Here is a 22,505-nt window from a genome sequence, read left to right as displayed (position 1 = left end):
CCGTATTTTTCGCTCTATAAGACCACAAGACGCACCTAGTTTTTGGAGGAGGAAAACAAGAAAAAAAAATATTCTGAATCCCAGAAGCCAGAACAACAAGAGGGATCACTGCGCAGCGAAAGCAGAGATCCCTCTTGCTGTTCTGGCTTCTGGGATAGCAGAGCAGCCTGCATTCGCTCCAGAAGACGTACACACATTTCCCCTTACTTTTTAGGAGGGAAAAAGTGAGTCTTATAGAGCAAAAAATACGGTAATTGAGTTACCAAATGGTAGCACTCTTTCCCACATATTTATATGCCTGGGATTTAATGCAGGCTTGAAAACAAGCTTTGTAATATCTTGTCTCAAGCTACAGGTTACACCCTCTCTTTGAGCTCGTTTTACCTTAACAGCACACCAAAAAAAGACAGGATGCGTTGAGAGATGCTTGCTTGCCAAAAGGCCACCCACCCAGCAGCTTTGCAGCTGAACAAGAGGCCTTAACTGGGGCCTCCAACACTGAAGGCTAACACCATGCCCTGGGTTGGACAATCAGCTTAAGCCAGAGTGTTTCAGCTTAATTAAATTGGGCTGTGTCTAGCCAGCCTTTTATGCTACATCAAGCAGTTGAGTTGCTCCCTGTGTCAAGGACTCCCGATATTTACATAACTGCGAGCTGTTTACTTTACATAAAACCAGCATGTTTTAAAGTGAGCACATGCTTAGAAGCATCTAATTTACAAGGAAACATGTGCAATCCAGATGTCGGCTTCCCTGGACTTCCTGCAGATGTACACTTGTCCAGGAGTCGAGATCTCTAAAACAGAAAACTCGAGAGACAACACATAACGTACCTGTAAGCATAAACATATAGAACAGCTGAATATAGTGTGATATATGCATCCTTCTTTCGTAACACAACCTGATTGTGTTACAGCACTGCAAGAACTTTCTACGGTTAAAGTTACAACTATATAATCTTTTTATCCCCAGCCAGGGAAGCTGATGATGTTGGGAAGTGGTGTCCGGGGCCAGCTAACAGGCTGGATGAGGGCTAATAAACTGAAATTTAAATCCAGTGAAGGAAGAGATTCTTCTGGCCAGGAGACAGATAAGAGTTTGGGATACGAAACGCTTTACCTTGCATAGGACGGAGTAGCACTCCCTTTGAAGAATCAGTTTTCACAATTGGGGTGTGCTTTCAGACTGCCTTGTATCTGGCTTCTCAGTTGGCAGCTATAACCATGCCTTAGCTACATCTGGACTGCATGACTGCAGTGAGCCCTACAGAAGCTACCTTCTTGAGAAGCTGTAGTTGGTCCAGAATGCAGCAGCGAAAATACTGATTAGCGCTCGCTTACAGAATCTTATGACACCGCTGCTGCACGATCTTCATTGGTTTCCAGCTCGTTTTCAGGCAAAATTCAAAGTGTTGGCGATGACCTTTAAAGCCTGAAATGTCCTAGGCCCAGGATACCTTAGAACGGCCTCCTTCCAGGTCTGCTTGCCTACACCATAAGAAACAGCAGGCAGAACCTTCTCTATGTTCAGTCTATGGTAGAGGCTCAGCTTATGGGTTTAGACAAATAACTTCCTTTATGGCTGTAGCCAAATTGTGAAACCTTTTGTCTACAGGTGCTCAGTTGCACCCCTCCCCCTGCCTTTTAGGGTATTTATTTGCCTGGCAAAAACCTTTTTATTTAGGTAAGCATTTGTCTCATTGGGTAGATAAGTTTTTTTTTTATTTTAATCCAATGCTTTATTTTTAATTTGGTGCACTTGGAACTGTTTTTGTCATATTGTGTTGTTTTCTTTTTAAAAAAGAAATAAACGTATTGTATTTTATGTTTGATTTTAATTGTTAGCTGCCCTGAATACTGCCTATGCCCTGGTTAGAGGTTTGTTTGTTTTTTTTAAATTAAGATTTTGCATCGAGTTTAAGGTACATAAAAGTAAAACAAACAGAACAAAACAAAACAATCAAGTGAGGGACAATCAAATTTTAAACCAATGACAAGTAGGTTTCGTATCTATGCCAAATATAGTCCATAATGTTCCATGAGTTGTGGGAGAGTTAAGAATGCCCTCAGACTTAGTTATATGCTCAATAAATTTATACCATATGGCATAAAATTTATCTGCTTCCAGGCGATTTATTAGGGCTCAAAGAAAAGGTTATAATGTTAGGAGCCCTGTGAAGATATCATGGAGAGGATGGTCAGATTCTGACGAGGACTGGGAGGAGCCCAGAGAGTTGGAACTGGACAACACTGGGGAGGGTCCTAGTGGGGTGGAAGAGGGGACATCAGGACCCCAGGAAGTGTATGAACCTGGAGAGGAGGCTAGGGGTCTAGGGAACAGAGAGCTGATCCAGGGGAGGAACCAAACAGGTTGGCAGAGCAATGTTCTGCCCCTGAGACACTCAGCACCCCTGGTCAGATGCCTCCTGATGTCAATGTGGAACCTCCTTATTCAAGGGAGACAACTAAGAGTGAATAGGTTGCTGAGCCAATTCTGACACTGCTTCAGCTGCTAAGGACACAGAGATGCCCTCATGAACAAACCTTCCAGACTCAACCCATCGAAGGAGCGTCGGGCCCCAGGACTCCAACTATATTTCCCATGCGAAGAGCTGCACCTGCTCCTCTCTTCAAAAAAAGCACAGAGGGAGTGTTGGGAAAGCACAGAGGGAAAGCACAGAGGGAGTGTTGTTTGTTGGCTCAATGCTTAGCTTGCGTTTAGCCATGGAGCTATACCTCTCATGGACATTCCTGCCCCTTATAATCTGCACCATGCCTACGTACCCATCTGATGTAGGCATTAAAGGCTTCGGCAGAAACTGGGCTAGAAATTTGAGCTTTATGTCTGCCAGTGAGGGCCATACCATATAAAACAATTAATTAAGCGAGAGGGGGATCTTCATATTCCTTCCAGTGACACTTGGAAGACAGAGTTGTTACGCCTGGCCTTTGGCTTGGAGCAAATTTGATTCCCTCCCCCTCTTTCTTTTTTCTTTCTCCTCCTGTGATGAGGCTGCATTTTAATATTTTAATGTTTCAATATTTTAATTGTATTTTAATCTTGTTTTTAAGTTGTATTCATTCAATTTGTTTTATTATTGCTTGTTAGCTGCCCTGAGCCCGGCCTTGGCTGGGGAGGGCGGGGTATAAATAAAAATTATTATTATTATAACAAAAAGGAATAATTGAAAGCAATCCTAAATGTAAGGAGGAAGATATATACAAACACATGTGTAAGAGAGCAAGTGTAAAAGCATAGGTATATATACTGTCATTTCCTAACAAGGGGCAAATCTATCTTTCTAAACTTTTTATTATTTGTCATACTTGGCTAAGGACTGGACTTTTGCCTTTCTGTGCATGCACATGCAAGCGTTTCCATGCGTCCATCTCCAGGTCTCTGGACTCTCATTAAAATAACAAAAAACATCTTTCATAGTTATTTTGCACAGGGAGCCCGCACAGCTGCAGCACAGCACGGGTTAAACAGCAACTGCTTCCAATTAAAGTGGCTTGCTTACTTTGCCAGCATGAAGAAAAATGATCCTTAAGTTAGTTTAGAAAAGTGTGGGCTCATGATCAATCCTTTTGGGGAATGGCGGATGAGAAGAGGTGGCAACAGGCACGGCCAAACCTTTTAATGTTTTCGGAATCAGGTGGAACAGTAGCGCGACTCCGAGAATTCTGTTTACTTTTAAAGCAGTCAGAAAATACAAACCAGATCACTATCAGACAGTTCCCCCACCCTACCCCGCTCCTAATCTTTAAACAGTCTTCAGAGAAATCGGCAGAGTATTTACTACATAGCTTAAAACCCAAATGTATCTTATAAAATATACTAATCACAAGGCAGCCTGGAGAGTCTGGTAATTAAGCAAATCAAGATAATCCCCCAGTGTTTTGCAACCAGCTCCTTACCCCAGCTGCTACACTGTCAACAGCTGGCATGAATTACTAGTAACATTTGGCTAACTGGATAATAAAGAGGACAGACTGTGTTGGTCCCAACTATACTTTGCGGATCTGCTTCACAAAAGAATCTTCTTAAGATTCTCTTATTCCCTTCTGAAGCAATGACAACCCCTCAAAGAGCAGGCTGGGTTTCACTTCGCTGGCAATGCGAAAACAACGTTAATTAAACAGCTCTTTGATGTTAGTTTACAGAGCTGCACTTAACTAAGCCCCAATATCCTGTAATTCAATCAACAGCCATTATATCCTATACCTTGCCAGGAGCAAGAACAGTCATAAAACCATATGGCAAATTCAGGCTGCTTTCAGACCCGCCCCCCCCCCCTCCGAGACTAGAATTGGTATCAGCCTTATGCACACATACTTAAGAACTGTGGGTCACCCAAATTGTTTCAGGGTCAGCGGGAGATGAATTGCTACAGGTGTTTGGCAGATGCCCAGGAAAATTGCAAATTATGACCTTGTGATTGCAATATTTCATATAGTACTCTTAAACAGAAGGCTAACACAAGAATGGAACTCTGGACTGGTGGTTGTTGTTTTCTTCCTGTGGTTCCTGCAACACATTCTCTGGAGCTACATTATCTACAAAAAGGTGGGACTGCCGTGCTGCAGCCATATGGATGCAGTCTAATAAAGGAAGCCTCTGTCCGAGGGCCCCAAACTGCTGGTTTCCCCTAAATTGGGGCCAAGGGAGTTTTTGTCCACCCTTGTTTTCCCGCTGCATGCTACACATGAAATTCTAGGACTCAACCATGACTACAAGAGAAAAACCTGCACAGTCGCTCCTATGCAGATCCTGGTGTGCTGTGCTTAACAGAACATCTTCACCTTCTTACCTGTCCATAACAGGTGTGGGCATGCATATCTGCTGCTGCCTGGTGGGTCACAGCATGGAAGTAATCCTGCCTTTGTTTTGTAGATCGTTTGTGTCCACCATCAAGGGGCGGAGGAGGGGGGTGCGGTGGGGGTGGGTCACCCTGGGTGTCACCACTCAGGGGGGTGACAAAATGCTGGGCAGGACTCACTGCGCGGCCTGCAGCACGCCTGTGCTGGTCCCATGGGTTACCCGAGAGGCGAGGTCCAAGTCCGGTCCGTGGTCAAAGGTGCAACGTGGAGGCAGTCCGTAGTAGCTGAAGCTGGGTGCAGGGCAGGGAGTCGGGTGAAGTCAGGAACAGGCATGCAAGCAGGGAGTCAGGGCGGGTCAGGAGCTCAGGCAGGAAAGCAGGACAGGGTTCGGGCAGGAACTAGCAACCAACAATGTTGCTCCTGCAACTTGGGACTGGGGCTGGACGGCTTTTATCTGCCCCGAGGCACAGGGCGGCCCTGATCCTCTGGTGACTCGCCTCTCCTGGCCTGGAGGTGAGCCCTCCTCCTACGGGAACTTAGTTCCCTCCGCCTCTTTGCCCTGAGCAGAGGCAACCTCAGCTTCCTCTGACGGGGCTGAGAGTGGAGCACCTGCAGGCAATGGGTCCTCCATTACCTCCGGAGCCAGAGCAGACTCAGCTGGTGCCTGCACCTGAGGATCCAGCACAGGTGAGGACCCTTTAGGCTCAAGCCCCAGCCCCGGCTCAGCTGGTTCTGGAGGCGGGGAATCCTGTGCAGGCTGGGATTCCTCAGGTTCAGCATCCGAGTCCGAATCCCAGGCCATCACAGCGCCCAAGCCATGAGTCTCTCCTGGGAGTGACACGGTGGCTTAGGCTCCATGCTGCCCCAACAGTCTGCCCGCCGCCTCCCCCTCAGATTTAGGGTGGCTGAGTGGGAGGAGGTAGGCAGACTCCTTGGAGGCCCCACGGATCGTCCTGCCCCAGCTCGCCACACCCTATGGGGGGCTGGCTGCGCCCCTGGGAGCAGGGCACGAGCGCCACCCCAGGCGCCCGATCAGCTTGCTCCACCGCTGTCCACCATAACTATACACCAGACCAAATTGTACTCCAGGAGACAGAAAGTTATTCAACAGAACCCACAAGTGACCTCCTATAAACTAGGACTTGTCATTTGCTTCTTTTGTAAAGGTTTATATTAGGCCCGGAATAGCCAAGGGAAATAATAATGCAATATTTAAGGAAGAAAACCAAGAGTAGCATTGTCAACATTATGATTTTTTCCAGAGGGGAGAAGCTTTAGACAGACTCATTTCAGATGGCACAAGTTTGAAAACACACTCTCAAAATCAAGCAAGCCATTGTTTCTGCCAGTCGACTACTGAACACACAGTGTCATGTAGTTGTGGAGTGACCTACCAAAACAGTATGCATTAAAATTCCTATATTATCCTTGCTATGAGGCTTACCCACCTGTGCATCCTTCCCTCTCTCAAGGGAAGCTGTTAAATGGGAAAATTGACAATATGGGACATTATAAATGACGCTAAAAGCCCTGCAATAGCATTCGAGCAAGCAAACGACAAACAAAAGCTTCACTACCAAAACCCACACAGCTCGGCACACTTACTGCCTGTAGCCTTATCTAGACACAAGTGTTCAGGAAGCAGCGGCAGAAGCTGTGAAAAGATAAGGGGGGTCACTTCTCAACAATTCGACCTACGTTAGGGCTTTCCTGTATGCCGGCCAACCAACTGACCAGCCGACCAGCCAACGGTGTGTTCTCATTGCCAAAACAGCCAGCCAACAACGATAAGAGTGCTAAAAGTAAACAAAAGGGGGAAATGTGGGGAAACGCAGACTCAGGGTGGTCATTTCTGCATTACGTGAAGCTAGAAGGTGCAACACCGAGTTAAAATAAAGTTCTTGATGAAATGAAAAGTAAGTTCTTGGAGCCAGAAAACAAAGGCAGTTTTTCTTTTCTTCCAAGAGGAGAAAATTAGACAAAGGCAGGAAGTTCTGTCCTTCCTTTATCCTACTGGATTTTGAGTTAAAAAATAACAAAGTAGACACATCAATCAAGATAACAGGGAGGGGACCAGAGAGGTTATGTTTGTTTCTGTGACAGCAGATATATATTCCAGAAAAGTACCTTCTATATATTGAAAACCCCTCTTTATGCATTTCTTTGATAGAAAGATATTATAAAATTAAACAATCCTCTAATTTTGTAGTATCATTCAGCAATATATCGTTGCCAAATTGGTGACTAGGAAACTATTAAATATCTAAGACACTTTTAAAAGTCACTTTTAAATGTCTAGAGGCTAAAATACTACTCCAAGATCCTAGAAACCCCCTCACCACAATGACCAATGAGAGCATGACATAGGTTGCGAAATAAACCCTACCCAATGGTCTAAGCTGTGGTCTAAACCACCTTTTAAATCCATCTCGGCCGAAACAAGCGAACTCACTTTGAAACTTATTTATAGATGGTACCTAACACCATGTCACCTAAATGCTGGAGAGGCTGCACCACTACAGGCACATAACTCCACATTTGGTGGGAATGCCCCAAAATCCACCCCTTTTAGACATCAGTCCTGCAAAATAACAAAACATATACAGCACAAGACAATGATCTATCCCCCCAACAGCATAAAAATCAATATGACTAATATGGCACACACCCCCTCACACAAACAAACTAACCATACTGCAACTAACCAAAAATAACCAACCAAGCTCTGGACCCTCATATCTCTCACAATGCCAATAAAACTAAATATACAGTCGTACCTTGGTTATCAAATGGCTTAGTTGCTGAACAAATCGGCTCCCAAACGCCGCAAACCCGGAAGTAAGTGTCCCAGTTTCTGAATGTTTTTCAGAAACCGAATTTCTGGTGCGACTTCCACTTGACTGCAGGAAGCTCCTGCAGCCAATTAGAAGCCATGCCTTGGTTTTTGAACAGTTTTGGGAGTCAAACAGACTCCGGGAATGGATTAAGTTTGAGAACCAAGGTACCACTGTATATATAAAAAAATAAAGGGCGTACCCACGTGACTCACATAAAAACCCCACACAAATACTATCCAATAGAACAAAAGATCATTATCCCCCCCCCAATCTGACTCTGGGTTTCCCCAGAGGAAAGGGGTAGGACAAATGGAGGTGTGGCGAAGCCTGAAGTTAGGCCCATTAATTCCAATGGGTCTACTCTGAGCAAAACTTTGTTGAATACTACCCAGTATGTTGCAGTGGCCAGAATGTGGCATTAGGACAGGGGAAAACCCAGCTTCAAATCTCTTGTCAACTAGGCTGAACTCAGAGCTGTCACTATCAAAGATGCCAACCTAACTTTGCAGGGTTTTCACTCTCTTGTCCTTGAAGGAAGGGTCAGATAAATGAAATAAATTGTCTGGACTCATTTAATTGAGGAGATTTATATTACTAAAGTACACTGCCATGTATTTTGTCATCACCCCGGACGACAGAGAAACTCGCTATTAACCATCATCATTAGAATGGTAATTTCACAAGGCATAAATGTCCAGCTTTGAAATTGTGCTTCAGATTAATTTCTTTTTTCTTTATGAAGGATAATATAGTTTTAGTCATTCTCTGGGAGATAGCTAATGATTTCCGCCCACCTGCAAAATGAAAATCCACTTGTGTAATGGTTTCCTCTCCCCCCCCCACTCCCTGCACACACAAAATCTACTCCCCATCAATATCCCACTAGATTTCACCCTCTGATTTTAGATACAGCTTAATTCATGCATGTATCTTGTTGGTTGTGCTGATTGTACCTCTTCTAGTATAAAGACAAAATGTAATAAGTTAAAATCTAACTGTTACAGGCCTTGTGGCATCAAGTTGCCAATGTCAGACTTCTCAAATTAAGATTTCCCATGTCAGCCGTCTGATTAACTGAAATATTTCTCCTGTGGACTCTGCTATGCAAAGACTATTACCAGTTCTCTGGGCAGAAAACTTTCTTCCTGGCGAGCGATGGTGAGGGAGACAATCTCTCCTTGCTTTGTGCTCCTCAGCATACTGACAAGTTCCTCCTGGGTTCTCCCAGTGATGTCTCTACCATTCACCTAAAAGATGCAGACAAACACAGATAGGGGGGGAAAAAGAGGAATTAACCAGAAGGTTTTGAAATATATCTTAATGAAACTTTATGAGTGCAGTCTGCCCTATTAACAGTGTTGGATGCAAGCGTTACACCCTCACTGGCTGTTGTATGGCGGCTAACAGATTGAGATTGAATCCTGACAAGACAGAAGTACTGCTTTTGGGGGACAGGGGGCGGGCAGGTGTGGAGGATTCCCTGGTCCTGAATGGGGTAACTGTGCCCCTGAAGGACCAGGTGCGAAGCCTGGGAGTCATTTTGGACTCACAGCTGTCCATGGAGGCACAGGTCAAATCCGTGTCCAGGACAGCTGTGTACCAGCTCCATCTAGTATGCAGGCTGAGACCCTATCTGCCTGTGGACTGCCTCGCCAGAGTGGTGCATGCTCTGGTTATCTCCCGCTTGGACTACTGCAATGCGCTCTACGTGGGGCTACCTTTGAAGGTGACCCGGAAACTACAACTAATCCAGAACGCGGCAGCCAGACTGGTGACTGGGAGCGGCCGCCGAGACCATATAACACCTACACTGGCTCCCAGTATGTTTCCGAGCACAATTCAAAGTGCTGGTGACTGGGAGCGGCCACCGAGACCACATAACACCGGTCTTGAAAGACCTACATTGGCTCCCAGTATGTTTCCGAGCACAATTCAAAGTGTTTGTGCTGACCTTTCAAGCCCTAAACGGCCTTGGTCCAGTATATCTGAAGGAGCGTCTCCACCCCCATCGTTCTACCCGGACACTGAGATCCAGCACCGAGGGCCTTCTGGTGGTTCCCTCACTCCGAGAATTGAGGTTATAGGGAAGCAGGCAGAGGGCCTTCTCGGTAGTGGCGCCCTCCCACCAGATGTCAAAGAGAACAACTACCAGACTTTTAGAAGACATCTGAAGGCAGCCCTGTTTAGAGAAGCTTTCAATGTTTGATGTATCACAATATTTTAATATTCTTTTGGAAGCCGCCCAGAGTGGCTGGGGAACCATATGTGTGCAGTCTTGGTTGGTTGCTTACACACACATGTACACAAGGGGGCCTTCTGACCAAAATGAAATTGGCCCAAGTTAGAAGGTACAACAGGGAACAATAGTTCCCTACCACATAACAAGGGGAACGCATAACAACTCCCCAGGGTTTTGCAAACTGTCTGGCAATTCTCACCAGTGTAGCTTAGACCAGGGTCAGCAAACTTTTTCAGCAGGGGGCCGATCTACTGTCCCTCAGACCTTGTGGGGGGCTGGACTATATTTTTTGGGGGTGGAAATGAACAAATTCCTATGCTCCACAAATAAACCAGAGATGCATTTTAAATAAAAGGACACATTCTGTGTCCAGGGCAGCTGTTTACCAGCTCCATCTGGTATGTAGGCTAAGACCCTATCTGCCTGCGGACTGTCTCGCCAGAGTGGTGCATGCTCTAGTTATCTCCCGCTTGGACTACTGCAATGCGCTCTACGTGGGGCTACCTTTGAAGGTGACTCGGAAACTACAACTAATCCAGAATGCGGCAGCTAGACTGGTGACTGGGAGCGGCCGCTGAGACCATATAACACCGGTCTTGAAAGACCTACATTGGCTCCCAGTACGTTTCCGAGCACAATTCAAAGGGTTGGTGCTGACCTTTAAAGCCCTAAACGGCCTCAGCCCAGTATATCTGAAGGAGCGTCTCCACCCCCATCATTCTGCCCGGACGCAGAGGGCCTTCTGGCGGTTCCCTCATTGTGAGAAGCAAAGCTACAGGGAACCAGGCAGAGGGCCTTCTCGGTAGTGGCGCCCGCCCTGTGGAATGCCCTTCCAGCAGATGTCAAAGCGATAAACAACTACCTGACATTCAGAAGACATCTTAAGGCAGTTTTTAACGTGTGATATTTTACTGTATTTTTGGTTTCTATGGAAGCCGCCCAGAGTGGCTGGGGAGGCCCAGCCAGATGGGCGGAGTATAAATAAAAAATTCTTCTTCTTCTTGTTCTTCTTCTTCTTATTATTATTATTCTACTCATGTAAAAAAGCTGATTCCCAAACCGTCCGCAGGCCGGATTTAGAAGACGATTGGGCCTGATCCGGCCCCCGGGCCTTAGTTTGCCTTCCCATGGGCTTAGACTGAACAGGATCCTTTGCTAAAGTATCTCGACATCTTTCTTGTAGCTGCTATGAAAATGGCAATGTTAAGGTCAAGGTCTTAGGACTGGCGCTCTAATTTGCAAGGACTTTGTTATTAAAACATGGAGTGAGAGCAAGTTTTACTGGCTTCTGGGAGAACGGGGCCCCTACATTTTATGCAGTAACTGTCTGGAAGATTTAAAGTCAAGAAATAAAACCGGTAAAGAGCACTTCCAGTACAGGCACATAATTCAGGTTCATGAAATTGGTAGCCACACAACTAATTTCATGTACCCAAAGAGACTTTTGTGTTCCTTTAACTGCAACTCAGCCATGACGCCAAGCTGTATGGAAACCTAAATCTCACTAGTCCTCAGGCATCATATTCCATAACCCTCAAAATAATAATAATAATAATAATAATAATAATAATAATAATAATAATAATATTTTCTTATATACCCTCCCCTCCCCAGCCAAGGCCAGGCTCAGGGCAGCTAACAAGCAAGAATTAATTCTTAATTCTTCTAAATTAAGAATTAGAAGAGAATGTATCAACTGGTGTGCTTTGAGTAAACGAGAAAGTTCCCTTTCACCACATGTTCTGTTAGTCAACATTAAGAAGTGCCCTAAAATGCACACATCTGGTACCCTATTATCTACGCAGAGTTTACCCAATAAAATTAATGGACCTAAGCTCATCGCGTCCATTTACTTCAATGGATCTACTCCAAGTATTAATATCAATTGTTTTTTTTTTAAAAAATGATCCACTGCACTTAAACCCACTAAAAGATAACTTTTTGTGGTGAGCTGCAAATGAACATTTTCCAAACCTCCAGTATTCTGTCTCCTGACTGCAAGCGGCCATCTTTTACTGCTGCGCCACGAGGTAAAATGCTTTTCACAAATATAGGACCCGGACCATGAACTGAGGAGTCTCTGGTAACCACAGTGAAACCAAGTCCTTCAGGGCCTAAAGTGTAGACACACAGAAAAATATTTGAATTTCACACTACATTTGCAGCACCTTAATCAAGCACAAATACAGTGGTACCTTGGTTCTCAAACGCCTTTGTACTCAAACAACTTGGAACCCAAACACTGCAAACCTGGAAGAAAGTGTTCCAGTTTGCGAACTGATTGATTGATTGTGTGACTGAAGTACATTGTTTATTGCTTTCGTTTTATGGATCAACGGTCTCGTTCCATTGTAAAATTCATTTGAAATTTCTGTTTCAGGGGTTGTTTTTGAAAGTTTGGAACGGATTAATCCCTTCTGCATTACTTTCTATGGGAAAGCGCACCTTGGTTTTGGAACGCTTTGGTTTTGGAACGCACTTCCAGAACGCATTACCATATTTTCTACTCCATTAGACGCACCAGACCATAAGACGCAAGTAGTTTTTAGGGGAGGAAAACAAGAAATAAGAGAGCGACGCAAAGCCTCCTGAGCTAAGAGGGAGCGCTCCTCGTTCTTCGCTCAGGAGGCTTTGCGGGGCGATCCCTGAAGCCAGGATAGCAAGCAGGATCAGTGCGCACCGATCCCTCTTGCCCTCCTGGCTTTCCTCCCACCTCCTGGCAAGAGCTGGACACTCTATAAAGGGAGCGCAGCTCTTTGGGGCTTTTCTGGGAGGTGTCCCTTCCCCAACCTCCCGCAAAAGCCGCATGAAGCCTCCGCAGGGCAGCGGGTTGAAGGCTCCCCACTGCCCTGCGGAGGCTTCACACCGCTAAGGCAGAAACTAGAACAGCTAGAGGGAGCGCTGTGCAACACTCTCTCTAGCTGTTTTGCTTCTGGCTTAGCCTCTCAGCCTGCATTCGCTCCATAAGACGCACACACATTTCCCCTTACTTTTTAAGAGGGGAAAACTGTGTCTTATAGAGCGAAGAATACGGTAAGTTTGAGAACCAACGTACCACTAGATATGAAAGTCATTTTAAAAAACACCAGGAGGAGGTTTAACAGACCTTTCTTGAGATCTATCCTTATCCTTTTTGCATTCTTCTTGCTGCCGAAACCCATCAGGGGCGATAAGGTAGGCGATGATGGCTTCCTACTAACTCTTGAAAAGCTGGGACTCTTGGCAGGATGCACCCCAAGCTCCGAGTGGTTTGTTCCGGACAAGTCCACTTCCCTTGTCACTGGCTTTGCATAGATGGGAGGTGGAACCTTTGCTCTCGAAACATGTTCCGCGTTATCTGCTGGATATAAAGGTGCGATGGCGGACTTTTCATATTGTTCACGGCTGTGCGGAGGAACCACTTCCAAGACGATGGTCTGGTATTTCATGGCTAGCCGAAAGATATCTTGCGCTCTTGAGAAAACAAGACACAGGAGAAACGTATGAAGGTCTGGAAAATGTAAGCCATGTTAGACGCACACGGGGACAATGTGGAAGTTGCTTTGCAGAAAAGGCTTTTAAAGATCTTTTTTCAAAGAGTTCCTTTTCGTTCTTGTAAGAAATTGTTGTCACTTTGCAGTTGGCTTTCTTTGACAAAAATCTTTGTTATTTCCCACTTTTATGGCAATTCATTTTCCCCTTCAGTTTACAGAGCTGTAGCCTCATTTTCTGCTCAAAACTGTGAGATAAGCATTCCTCACTGAGATAGAAGGACCTATTGTTATCAAGGGAGCACCATAGAGGAACAGGGATTTCCACACAAACCCCAGGACTGTATCCACTGCAACACACACACACACACACACACACACACACACATATATATATATATATATACATACAGTGGTACCTCAGGTTACATACGCTTCGGGTTACATATGCTTCAGGTTACAGACTCCGCTAACCCAGAAACAGTACCTCGGGTTAAGAATTTTGCTTCAGGATGAGAACAGAAATCGTGCAGTGGCAGCGCAGTGGCAGCTGGAGGCCCCATTAGCTAAAGTGGTGCTTCAGGTTAAGAACAGTTTCAGGTTAAGAACGGACCTCCGGAACGAATTAAGTACTTAACCAGAGGTACCACTGTATACATATATACATATATATATACACACACAAACATATACATTTACATATACACATATACATACACACACACACACACACACACATATATACACACACACACACACATATACATACACACACACACACACACACACACACACACAAAATTAAACATTTTGATGTGAATAAAAATCAGTAGTTCCAAAGAAAGACCTATTTTAGTTTTACACAAAACACATCATTCACCACAGCAAACGCTTTCCTTTTTGAGTGTATTGAGAGAGAGAGAGAGTCTTATTTTTTTGTTCACATGGAATTATTTAAAAAACAAAGTTAAAAATACAGGAAACAAAAAAAGGAGCTCGCAACAATACACAGATCACTAAGCAAGAGAAAAAGTAAATTCATCATATTTCTTACGGTAGAATATATATCTTCTGGGATGTCACCATCCACCATATTTAATAAATATGTGTTTTATGAATAAATTACTTTACATTTTTACACATGAGCATTATAATTTCAAAAACTACTGCATGAATAATTGGGGGGGGGGGAATATTTTAAAGCACTTCTTTAAAAATCTAAAATTCTGGTAAATGCTGTATCCCTAATTATAATAAGACCCGCAAGTAGTAGTAGTAGTAGTAGTAATAATAATAATAATAATAATAATAATAATAATAATAATAATAGGAGATAAATCAGCAGAAATTCCTTGAACACAAAAAATAATAAAGTAACTGGCTATGCTTTAAAAAGTAATGAAAAGTTCTAACAAATTCTAAAAATTCTATCAGAAATAAATATCTAGCCTACTAAGCTACCTATAGCAAGCGTGCTGGCTTGCCCCATTACTGAGGTGCCAGTGCGCACAACATGTTGATGTGTTGTGCACACGCCTCATGGCTTGCACACATGACGTCAGTAAGTTGCACGAAATGTACACATTGTCATGGAATATTGAGGGGGCGCATTTCCCTCATAAAATTTTTGGGGGAGGCCTTCGGCCCCCTCTTGATGGCCTACCCCTGATCTATAGGTAACTTACCCAAAAAGGGTTTTCTTAAAAAACCCAACCCAGATTGATGAAATTATTTATGTTTTATAACTGGGATCAGGTTTTGAGTCTCTTAGGTAAAGGTAAAGGGACTCCTGACCATTAGGTCCAGTTGTGACCGACTCTGGGGTTGCGGCGCTCATCTCACTTTATTGGCCGAGGGAGCCGGCGTACAGCTTCCAGGTCATGTGGCCAGCATGACTAAGCCGCTTCTGGCGAACCAGAGCAGCGCACGGAAACGCCGTTTACCTTCCCGCCGGAGCGGTACCTATTTATCTGCTTGCACTTTGACGTGCTTTTGAACTGCTAGGTTGGCAGGAGCAGGGACTGAGCAACTGGAGCTCACCCCGTCGCGGGGATTCGAACCGCCAACCTTCTGATCGGCAAGCCCTAGGCTCTGTGGTTTAACCCACAGCGCCACCCATGTCCCATATGAGTCTCTTAGTTGGATTATTAAATAGCACTTTCCCAAGTGGCTAATAAAACATTCCACTTACAGTCAGTCTCTACAGCAACAGAAGATCAGATATTCTATACCCAATGTGATGCTACTAGAATTTTATTTTATTTTATTTTACTTCATAAGCTTCCGAGGCAGAATTGTAGTATTTTAATCATAGCCAACATTGTAAAACTGACTGGATTGATGTGTGCTGCATAAATTCCTCAGGTTAACAGAATAAAACAATTCGGCAAAACTCACTGTGCAAAGGTTTTATCTGCAAGTTCTGTGTCGTTAATTTTCACAATACACTCATTTTCAAGTAAAAGTCCATCCCTCTTAGTTCGGCTGTTCTCCTCAATGCCACGGATATAAAGCCCTAGAATCCTGAAGGTAGGAATGCAAAGTAAGTTATTTGGAGTTACCTAAATTAGGTATTGAATTTTAAAGTCCTGCTTGCAACTACTACCAGAAGACATCTGGTTTGCCACTGGACAGAATACACACACACACACACACACACACACCCCACAGTAATGGGGAAGAAACAGGTACATCAGGAAAAACAGACATTTCCAAATGTCAGTAAATTAGTATAGCTTACCTTTTTTATCATTTACCGTATTTTTCACTCTATAGGACGCACCCGACCATAGGACGCACCTTGTTTTAGAGGGGGAGAACAAGGGGGGGGGGAAATCTCCCCCTCTCTGCACAGCACCCCTTCAGCGAAGTGGCAGAAAAAACGGAGCCCATTCCATTTCTCCTCCCAGTTTGCTGAAGGGGCGCTGTGCAGCTCTCCCTCTCCCACATTGCCTTTGCCTTAAGTGATGGCAACCTGAAGCCTCTGGAGCACAGCAGGAGTTCCCACCGTGCTTCAGAGGCTTCAGGCGGCTTCAGAGAAAGCAACGCGAAGCCTCCGGAGCGCGGAGGGAGCGCTCCCTCTGCACTTCGGAGGCTTTGCGTTGCTATCCCTGAAGCCAAGGATCCTGCATTCGCTCCATAGAACGCACACATATCTCCCCTTAATTTTTGGAGGGGAAAAAGTGTGTCCTATAGACCGAAAAATACGGTACTTCATTTCAATTCATTTATGAATCACTTCGCATAAAACATCTCATTTGATAATGTTGATTGTTTATATTTTTAGTGAGACTGTCTGTTTATACTTGTCTATTCTACATTTATACTCCCAATTCTGAATATTTAAGGAATTGTTTCAAATGAATTGTTTGCGTTTATTTTTTGAGTAAGAATGTCTGCTGTACTTATCTATTCTGTATTTATACTCTGATTCCAAATTCTTTCAAGATAATTTTCAAATGAATTTTTGTGTGGTTATCACCAGGAGGTTCCACTTCAATGCAGTATAAGACATCAAAAGTAAACTTAAATCATGGTTTGAATAAAACAAAATAACAGAAGCAAGGATATTTTCAAAACTACATGTTATACAGACCCTACTGTAGCCAACATAATAACCCTACAGTTTTATATGATAGCCTCTGGTCTTAAATACTTATTTGAGATGTGGAATAGAGACATGTGGATTGAGTTAAGTGTTTTCTGGCAACATAAACCCATTACTTCCTTGTTTTTATTATGTAGCGTCTCAACATTAACATCTTTTTATTGTGTTTTTAAAATTTTAATTTCCTCTCTTTTATTGTGTAACATTTATATATGTATAAACATATATAATTTAAATTATTTCAATTAAGTGGAAAGACAGAACTACGATGCTGATTGTGCACCAACACCTAACTTAAAGAATTTAAAAGTTGACACAAACTCTTAAACAACTATATTTATCAGTAATATTTGGCGGGGTGTGTGTGTGTGTGTGTCAAAAAACCTCTTAGTATTAGTATAAAGAATTCCCCAACATACTTCTCAGTATTAAAAGTAAGGAGCTCAAAAAACTTTAATGACCTCCCTTGTCGAATTTAAAATCTATTCGCAGCCAAAAAACGTATACAATTCGCAACTTGTAAATACGCTCAATTTGTTTCAAATACAAATGTTCCGCAAAAATAGTAGTAAATTCAGCTGAACGTCACCGATATGTTTCATTCAAGACAGTTATGCAAACATTCTACTTGCCTTTCAAAGAAGCAACTTTGCCAAGTCAGGTCTCATGGCATTTGTCAACAAAAATATTAAAGAACAGATAAATTAATCCAGAGTAGGCTTTTTGGAAGGAACGTGGGTGGCGCTGTGGGTTAAACCACAGAGTCTAGGGCTTGGCGATCAGAAGGTCGGCAGTTCAAATCCCCGCGATCGGGTGAACTCCCTGTGACGTTAACATATATGAGAGAGTGCTGGAGGGGAAATAGTTAACTAGGTTGCAAAGACAGGACCCAGGGGGGTGGAGGTCTATAAAACTAGTTCTGGGAGGAGTTCGTTGGGAGTTGTGGGTGGGTAGTTGGTTGGATTTTGTGGGTTGGCTGGTTGGGAAAGGCAGTTGGAAATAGAGAGACAGTTAGGGCAGTTGGTTCTTGAGTGTGGGGTGATAGAAGAGAGAGAGAGAGAGGGAAATAAGACTAAGAAAGTAAAGAGCAACAATGTTGTGAATGCTGTAAAAGTTTTGTTTGTGTCTGAAATAAAATACACTCTTCTTTTTTAATTGAAAAGCTGACTGAGACTGAAGTGATGGGGGACCTGGTTGGTGGCAGCGGATTAGTGGTGTACGGGTCAATAGTCCGTGAGACGACCGGGGTCTCCATACGAACACCACACTCCCATTGCTTGGTCCCTGCTCCTGCCAACCTAGCAGTTCCAAAGCACTTCAAGTGCAAGTAGATAAATAGGTACCACTCTGGCGGGAAGGTAAACGGTGTTTCCATGTGCTGCTCTGGTTTTGCCAGAAGCGACTTAGTCATGCTGGCCACATGACCCAGAAAAACTGTCTGTGGACAAACGTCGGCTCCCTCGACCAGTAGCGTGAGATGAGCACCGCGACCCCAAATTCGTTCATGACTGGACTTAACTGTCTGGGTTCCTATTAGGGTTTTTGGACAATTATTTAAGAGACATCCTTGCTTGAAGAGGTAACTGATCAAACATTGTTGCATTCAACATAGCATTGTAAATCCATGCACAACAGGACTTCCATCATTTTAACATGATTAATATTAATATTAATAATTTAATTATGTCCACCCTGCCCATCTAACTGCGTTGCCACAGCCACTCCGAGTGCCTTACAACATATATAAAAACATAAGAGAACACCACACATTAAAAAGCATTATGCACCCTCTAAATTTGTTATGGGGGTCCCCCAACCCTCTGGAGCAGATTTACAGGTGACACAGGACACCTGCGGAGGGGAAAGTCCTTTGCGTACCAGCAAGTTGTATTCAGACATAACATTATGTATGAATGTTTTGTTCCTAGCTTCTTTCAAGTGGGGAACCAAACCATGAGAACTGCTTCACATGTAAAGCTAAGCCATCCAACTGTTTTTTTCCTTACTTTAGGAAGTCAGGATGTGGGAATGCTTAGTCCATGCGTAAGCAAACTAAGGCCCGGGGGCCAGATCCGGCCCAATCGCCTTCTCAATCCAGCCCGTGGACGGTCCGGAAATCAGCGTGTTTTATGAGAGTAGAATGTGTCCTTTTATTTAAAATGCACCTCTGGGTTATTTGTGGGGCATAGGAATTCTTTCAACCCCCAATATATATATATATATATAGTCTGGCCCCCCACAAGGTCTAAGGGACAGTGGACTGCTGAAAAGGTTTGCTGACCCATGGCTTAGTCTGTTTGCACAAGCATATAGCTTGTGGACAGACTAAGTTCCTCACCATGGTATATCACAGGCATTGCATCTGAATGCAAGAAGGGAGATTATTCATTGGGACATTGTTGTTTAAAAAAAAAGTGTCAACTTTCACTTGAAAATATCACAATACTTAATGGAAGCCCTTCCTGTGTCGATTTAAACGAGCCACTCTCTGAATTTATTTATATTTAAGGCAGAAAGGAGACTGAAGTATCACTTGTCAGGGCTGGAGTCAGAGGCAGGTCAGTAAGAAAGGAAGCAGATCTCTGTTGTCAGTGAAGTTAACTCTTTATTCAAGGAAACGGCATACAACTCAACAGCCCTTCCCAGTACCGTATTTTTCGCCCTATAGGAAGCACTTTTTCCCCTCCTAAAATGAAGGGGAAATGTGTATGCATCCTATGGGGCGAATGCAGGCTTTTGGTGAAGCCTGGAGAGCGAGAGGGGTCGGTGCACTTGCGGAGAGTTGCCTGCGTGTTGAAGCCTGCGCGCGCTGAGCTCAGCGCGTCCAGGCTTCGCGGACCTCTCCGCAAGCAGCGGGAGCCAGCGCTGGGCTCCCACAGCTTGCAGAGAGCTGCCTGTTTGGGGGCTGGGGTCGGGGGAAGCTCGGGCGGGCCTCCCCCGCCCCGCGCCTGGGGGGGAATAATTTTTTCCCCTTTATTTCCCCCCCAAAAAACTAGGTGTGCCTTATGGGATGGTGCGTCCTATAGGGCGAAAAATACGGTAGGTCTTGCCGCTATGGGGCAGTTGTCAGGACTGCCTTCCAAACCTCTCTAAGGCTTCTCGTCTCCCGGATATTTCCCACGCAGTCTCAAACTGCGTCTGCACACCTCTGACTTCTTTTCAATACTCTGTGAGTTCTTGCAGGGGGAGGAGAGCTTGCCGCAACAAGAGATGGAGACTCAATGGATTCTCCAGCAGTCCCTTGACTCCCCTCCTCTGCTTCAGACCCAGAGTCTGAACTGCTCCCTGCCCCAGGCTCTTCCTGCTCACTGAACCCTGTTGCCCTTTCAGTATGTGGGACCCGCTCCCAATCTTCACCCTCTGATCTCTCCTCAGTGTCCCACCACCAATAGGAGCCTTCCTCCTCTGGTGGTTCCCTTTGGGGGGGTTCACTGGCTGGTGCCCCCCATCACTCCTCTTTGTCCAGCCAGTCCCTGACACCATTTGTCATCCACAAGACTGACAACTATACAAGAGTGGTCCCAACAAACTAATAGTAGTAGTAGTAATAGCAACAATTTTTATGTCACCCATCTGACTGGGTTGCGCCAGCCATTATGGGCGGCTCCCAAGAAAAAAATTAGTAAAAATGCTACTTCCGAGTAACATTGTGCAAGGACTTTGCAGATTTGCACACTCCTCCTTGCACTGCAAGAATGATATTATCTAAACAAAACAAATTCCTTCCAGTAGCACCTTAAAGACCAACTAAGTCAGTTCTTGGTATGAGCTTTCGTGTGCATGCACACTTCTTCAGATACACAGTGTATCTGAAGAAGTGTGCATGCACACGAAAGCTCATACCAAGAACTGACTTAGTTGGTCTTTAAGGTGCTACTGGAAGGAATTTGTTTTGTTTTGACTATGGCAGACCAACACGGCTACCTATCTGTAACTGATATTATCTAGTTAGCATTTGCAAAACAGTTTCAAAACTTCCGTTTCAAACTCTAGATTCAAGCTACCCATGATGAGCGCTAGTACTGGGGCGTAATTCAACATGACAGCTAATGCTGTCAAAGGGAGGGAATTTACACAAGAGGGAAAGGAAATATGCAAGACCATGGTTAAGAGATTAGGAAATGTTGTTTCTTAACAGACCAAATACATCATGAAAATAAGTCTTAAACTGAGGTGCAAAGGTTTGAATCTCTTCGTTTAAGGCATGTGCGCAACAGCTGACCAGCATATTAAAATGATCAAAAATAGGATAATCAAGAAGAAGAAAAACATATGGTATTTTCTTTATATGACAAAATGTTCTGCAAGGGGGAACATAATTTAATTTAGATGCCATCAAGCTGGTTTCTATTTAAGGAGTAAGGAGCGCAGATATGAGAGACAGGTGGAATCCTGTTCTGGGCGCCACAATGTAAGAAGGATGTTGACAAGCTGGAATGTGTGGCGACGAGGGCAACCAAGATGACCAAGGGTCTGAAAACCAAGCCTTATGAGGAACAGTTGAGGGAACTGGATATGTTTAGTCAGGTAAAGAGGAAGCGGAGAGGAGATATGATAGCCATCTTCAAATACCTAAAGGGCTGTCAAACAGAGGATGGAGAAAGCTTGCTTTCTCCAGCTGCTGAGGAGGGTAGGACTCAAACTAACGGGTTCAAGTTCCAAGAAAGGAGATTTCTACTAAATACCCGGAAGAACTTTCCGACAGTAAGAGCTGTTAAACACTGGAACAGACTCTCTCTGGAGGTTGTTGACTCTCCTTCCTTGGAGGTTTTTAAGCAAAGGTGGACGGCTTAAATCCACATACATGGTGGATCTGTCATGTATGTTCTAGTTGAGATTCTTGCATTGTGGTGAGGTTGGACTACATGAGCCTCGGGAACCCTTCCATGATTCTATGAGAACCAAAAGGGACACAAACATCTTCCCCTGTTTCCCTACACCTTTGAGCCACTTCAGCGTATCGACAATCAACATGCTTATGCATAAGGTGTTTAGGACAAAACAATAACAACAACCACCGAGTTCGTTTTCATCAAAATGGCAATGCAAATCCTTACCTTCCGCTTAATGATGAAATATATGGTACCACATGGATCCCCAGCGGCCCGCCTTCCCCAGAAATCTCTACCGCTCTTGTGACACCACTAAGGAAGAGGAGGGGGAAACAGACATGGTTACATTCATCAAAAATCAGAGAGCAACAGTCTCTCTAGCAGGTCAGCCTACCACCAACCTTTCAGTGTTGTTTCAATGCCAGGCAAAGATGTTTTCATTTTCCTGGGAATTTAGGCAACATCCATGATTTATTTATTTTTTGTATTGTTAAAACTGTTTTTTATAGGTTTGTGTGATTTTATCCTTGTTTCTTCTTGCTCAGCCGTACATAGCTTTGAGGCTGTTGCTTTTAAAGTTAGAAGCTATACAGTAATGTATTAAGCCTAAACTTTAAAAGAGATCAAGACAAAAGCAGCTGTGAAAGGTCAACAAAAGTAGAATAGTCCCGCTTCAGCCTTGGTCTCATTGACACATATC

The 22,505-nt window shown here is 44.1% G+C and overlaps 1 protein-coding gene across 2 annotated transcripts in view; it reads right to left on the bottom strand.

Moving 5' to 3' along the window:
- PARD3B (par-3 family cell polarity regulator beta) overlaps positions 1–22,505 on the bottom strand; it is a 636,273-nt gene that overhangs the window by 429,622 nt on the left and 184,146 nt on the right. For both annotated transcript variants that reach the window (XM_081859338.1, XM_081859339.1), the window contains exons 6-10: positions 22,031–22,117; positions 15,764–15,889; positions 13,003–13,349; positions 11,871–12,010; positions 8,776–8,904 (exon numbers count right to left, since the gene is read on the bottom strand). In XM_081859338.1, coding sequence (XP_081715464.1) covers positions 8,776–8,904; positions 11,871–12,010; positions 13,003–13,349; positions 15,764–15,889; positions 22,031–22,117 — 829 coding nt within the window. The remainder of the gene's footprint in view (positions 1–8,775; positions 8,905–11,870; positions 12,011–13,002; positions 13,350–15,763; positions 15,890–22,030; positions 22,118–22,505) is intronic.

This window comes from Podarcis erhardii (assembly GCF_964252035.2).
Source record: "Podarcis erhardii genome assembly, chromosome: 1".
Taxonomy (NCBI): Eukaryota; Metazoa; Chordata; class Lepidosauria; order Squamata; family Lacertidae; genus Podarcis; species Podarcis erhardii.
Note: the sequence above shows the minus strand (reverse complement) of the source record. Positions and strands in the feature narration are given on the sequence as shown.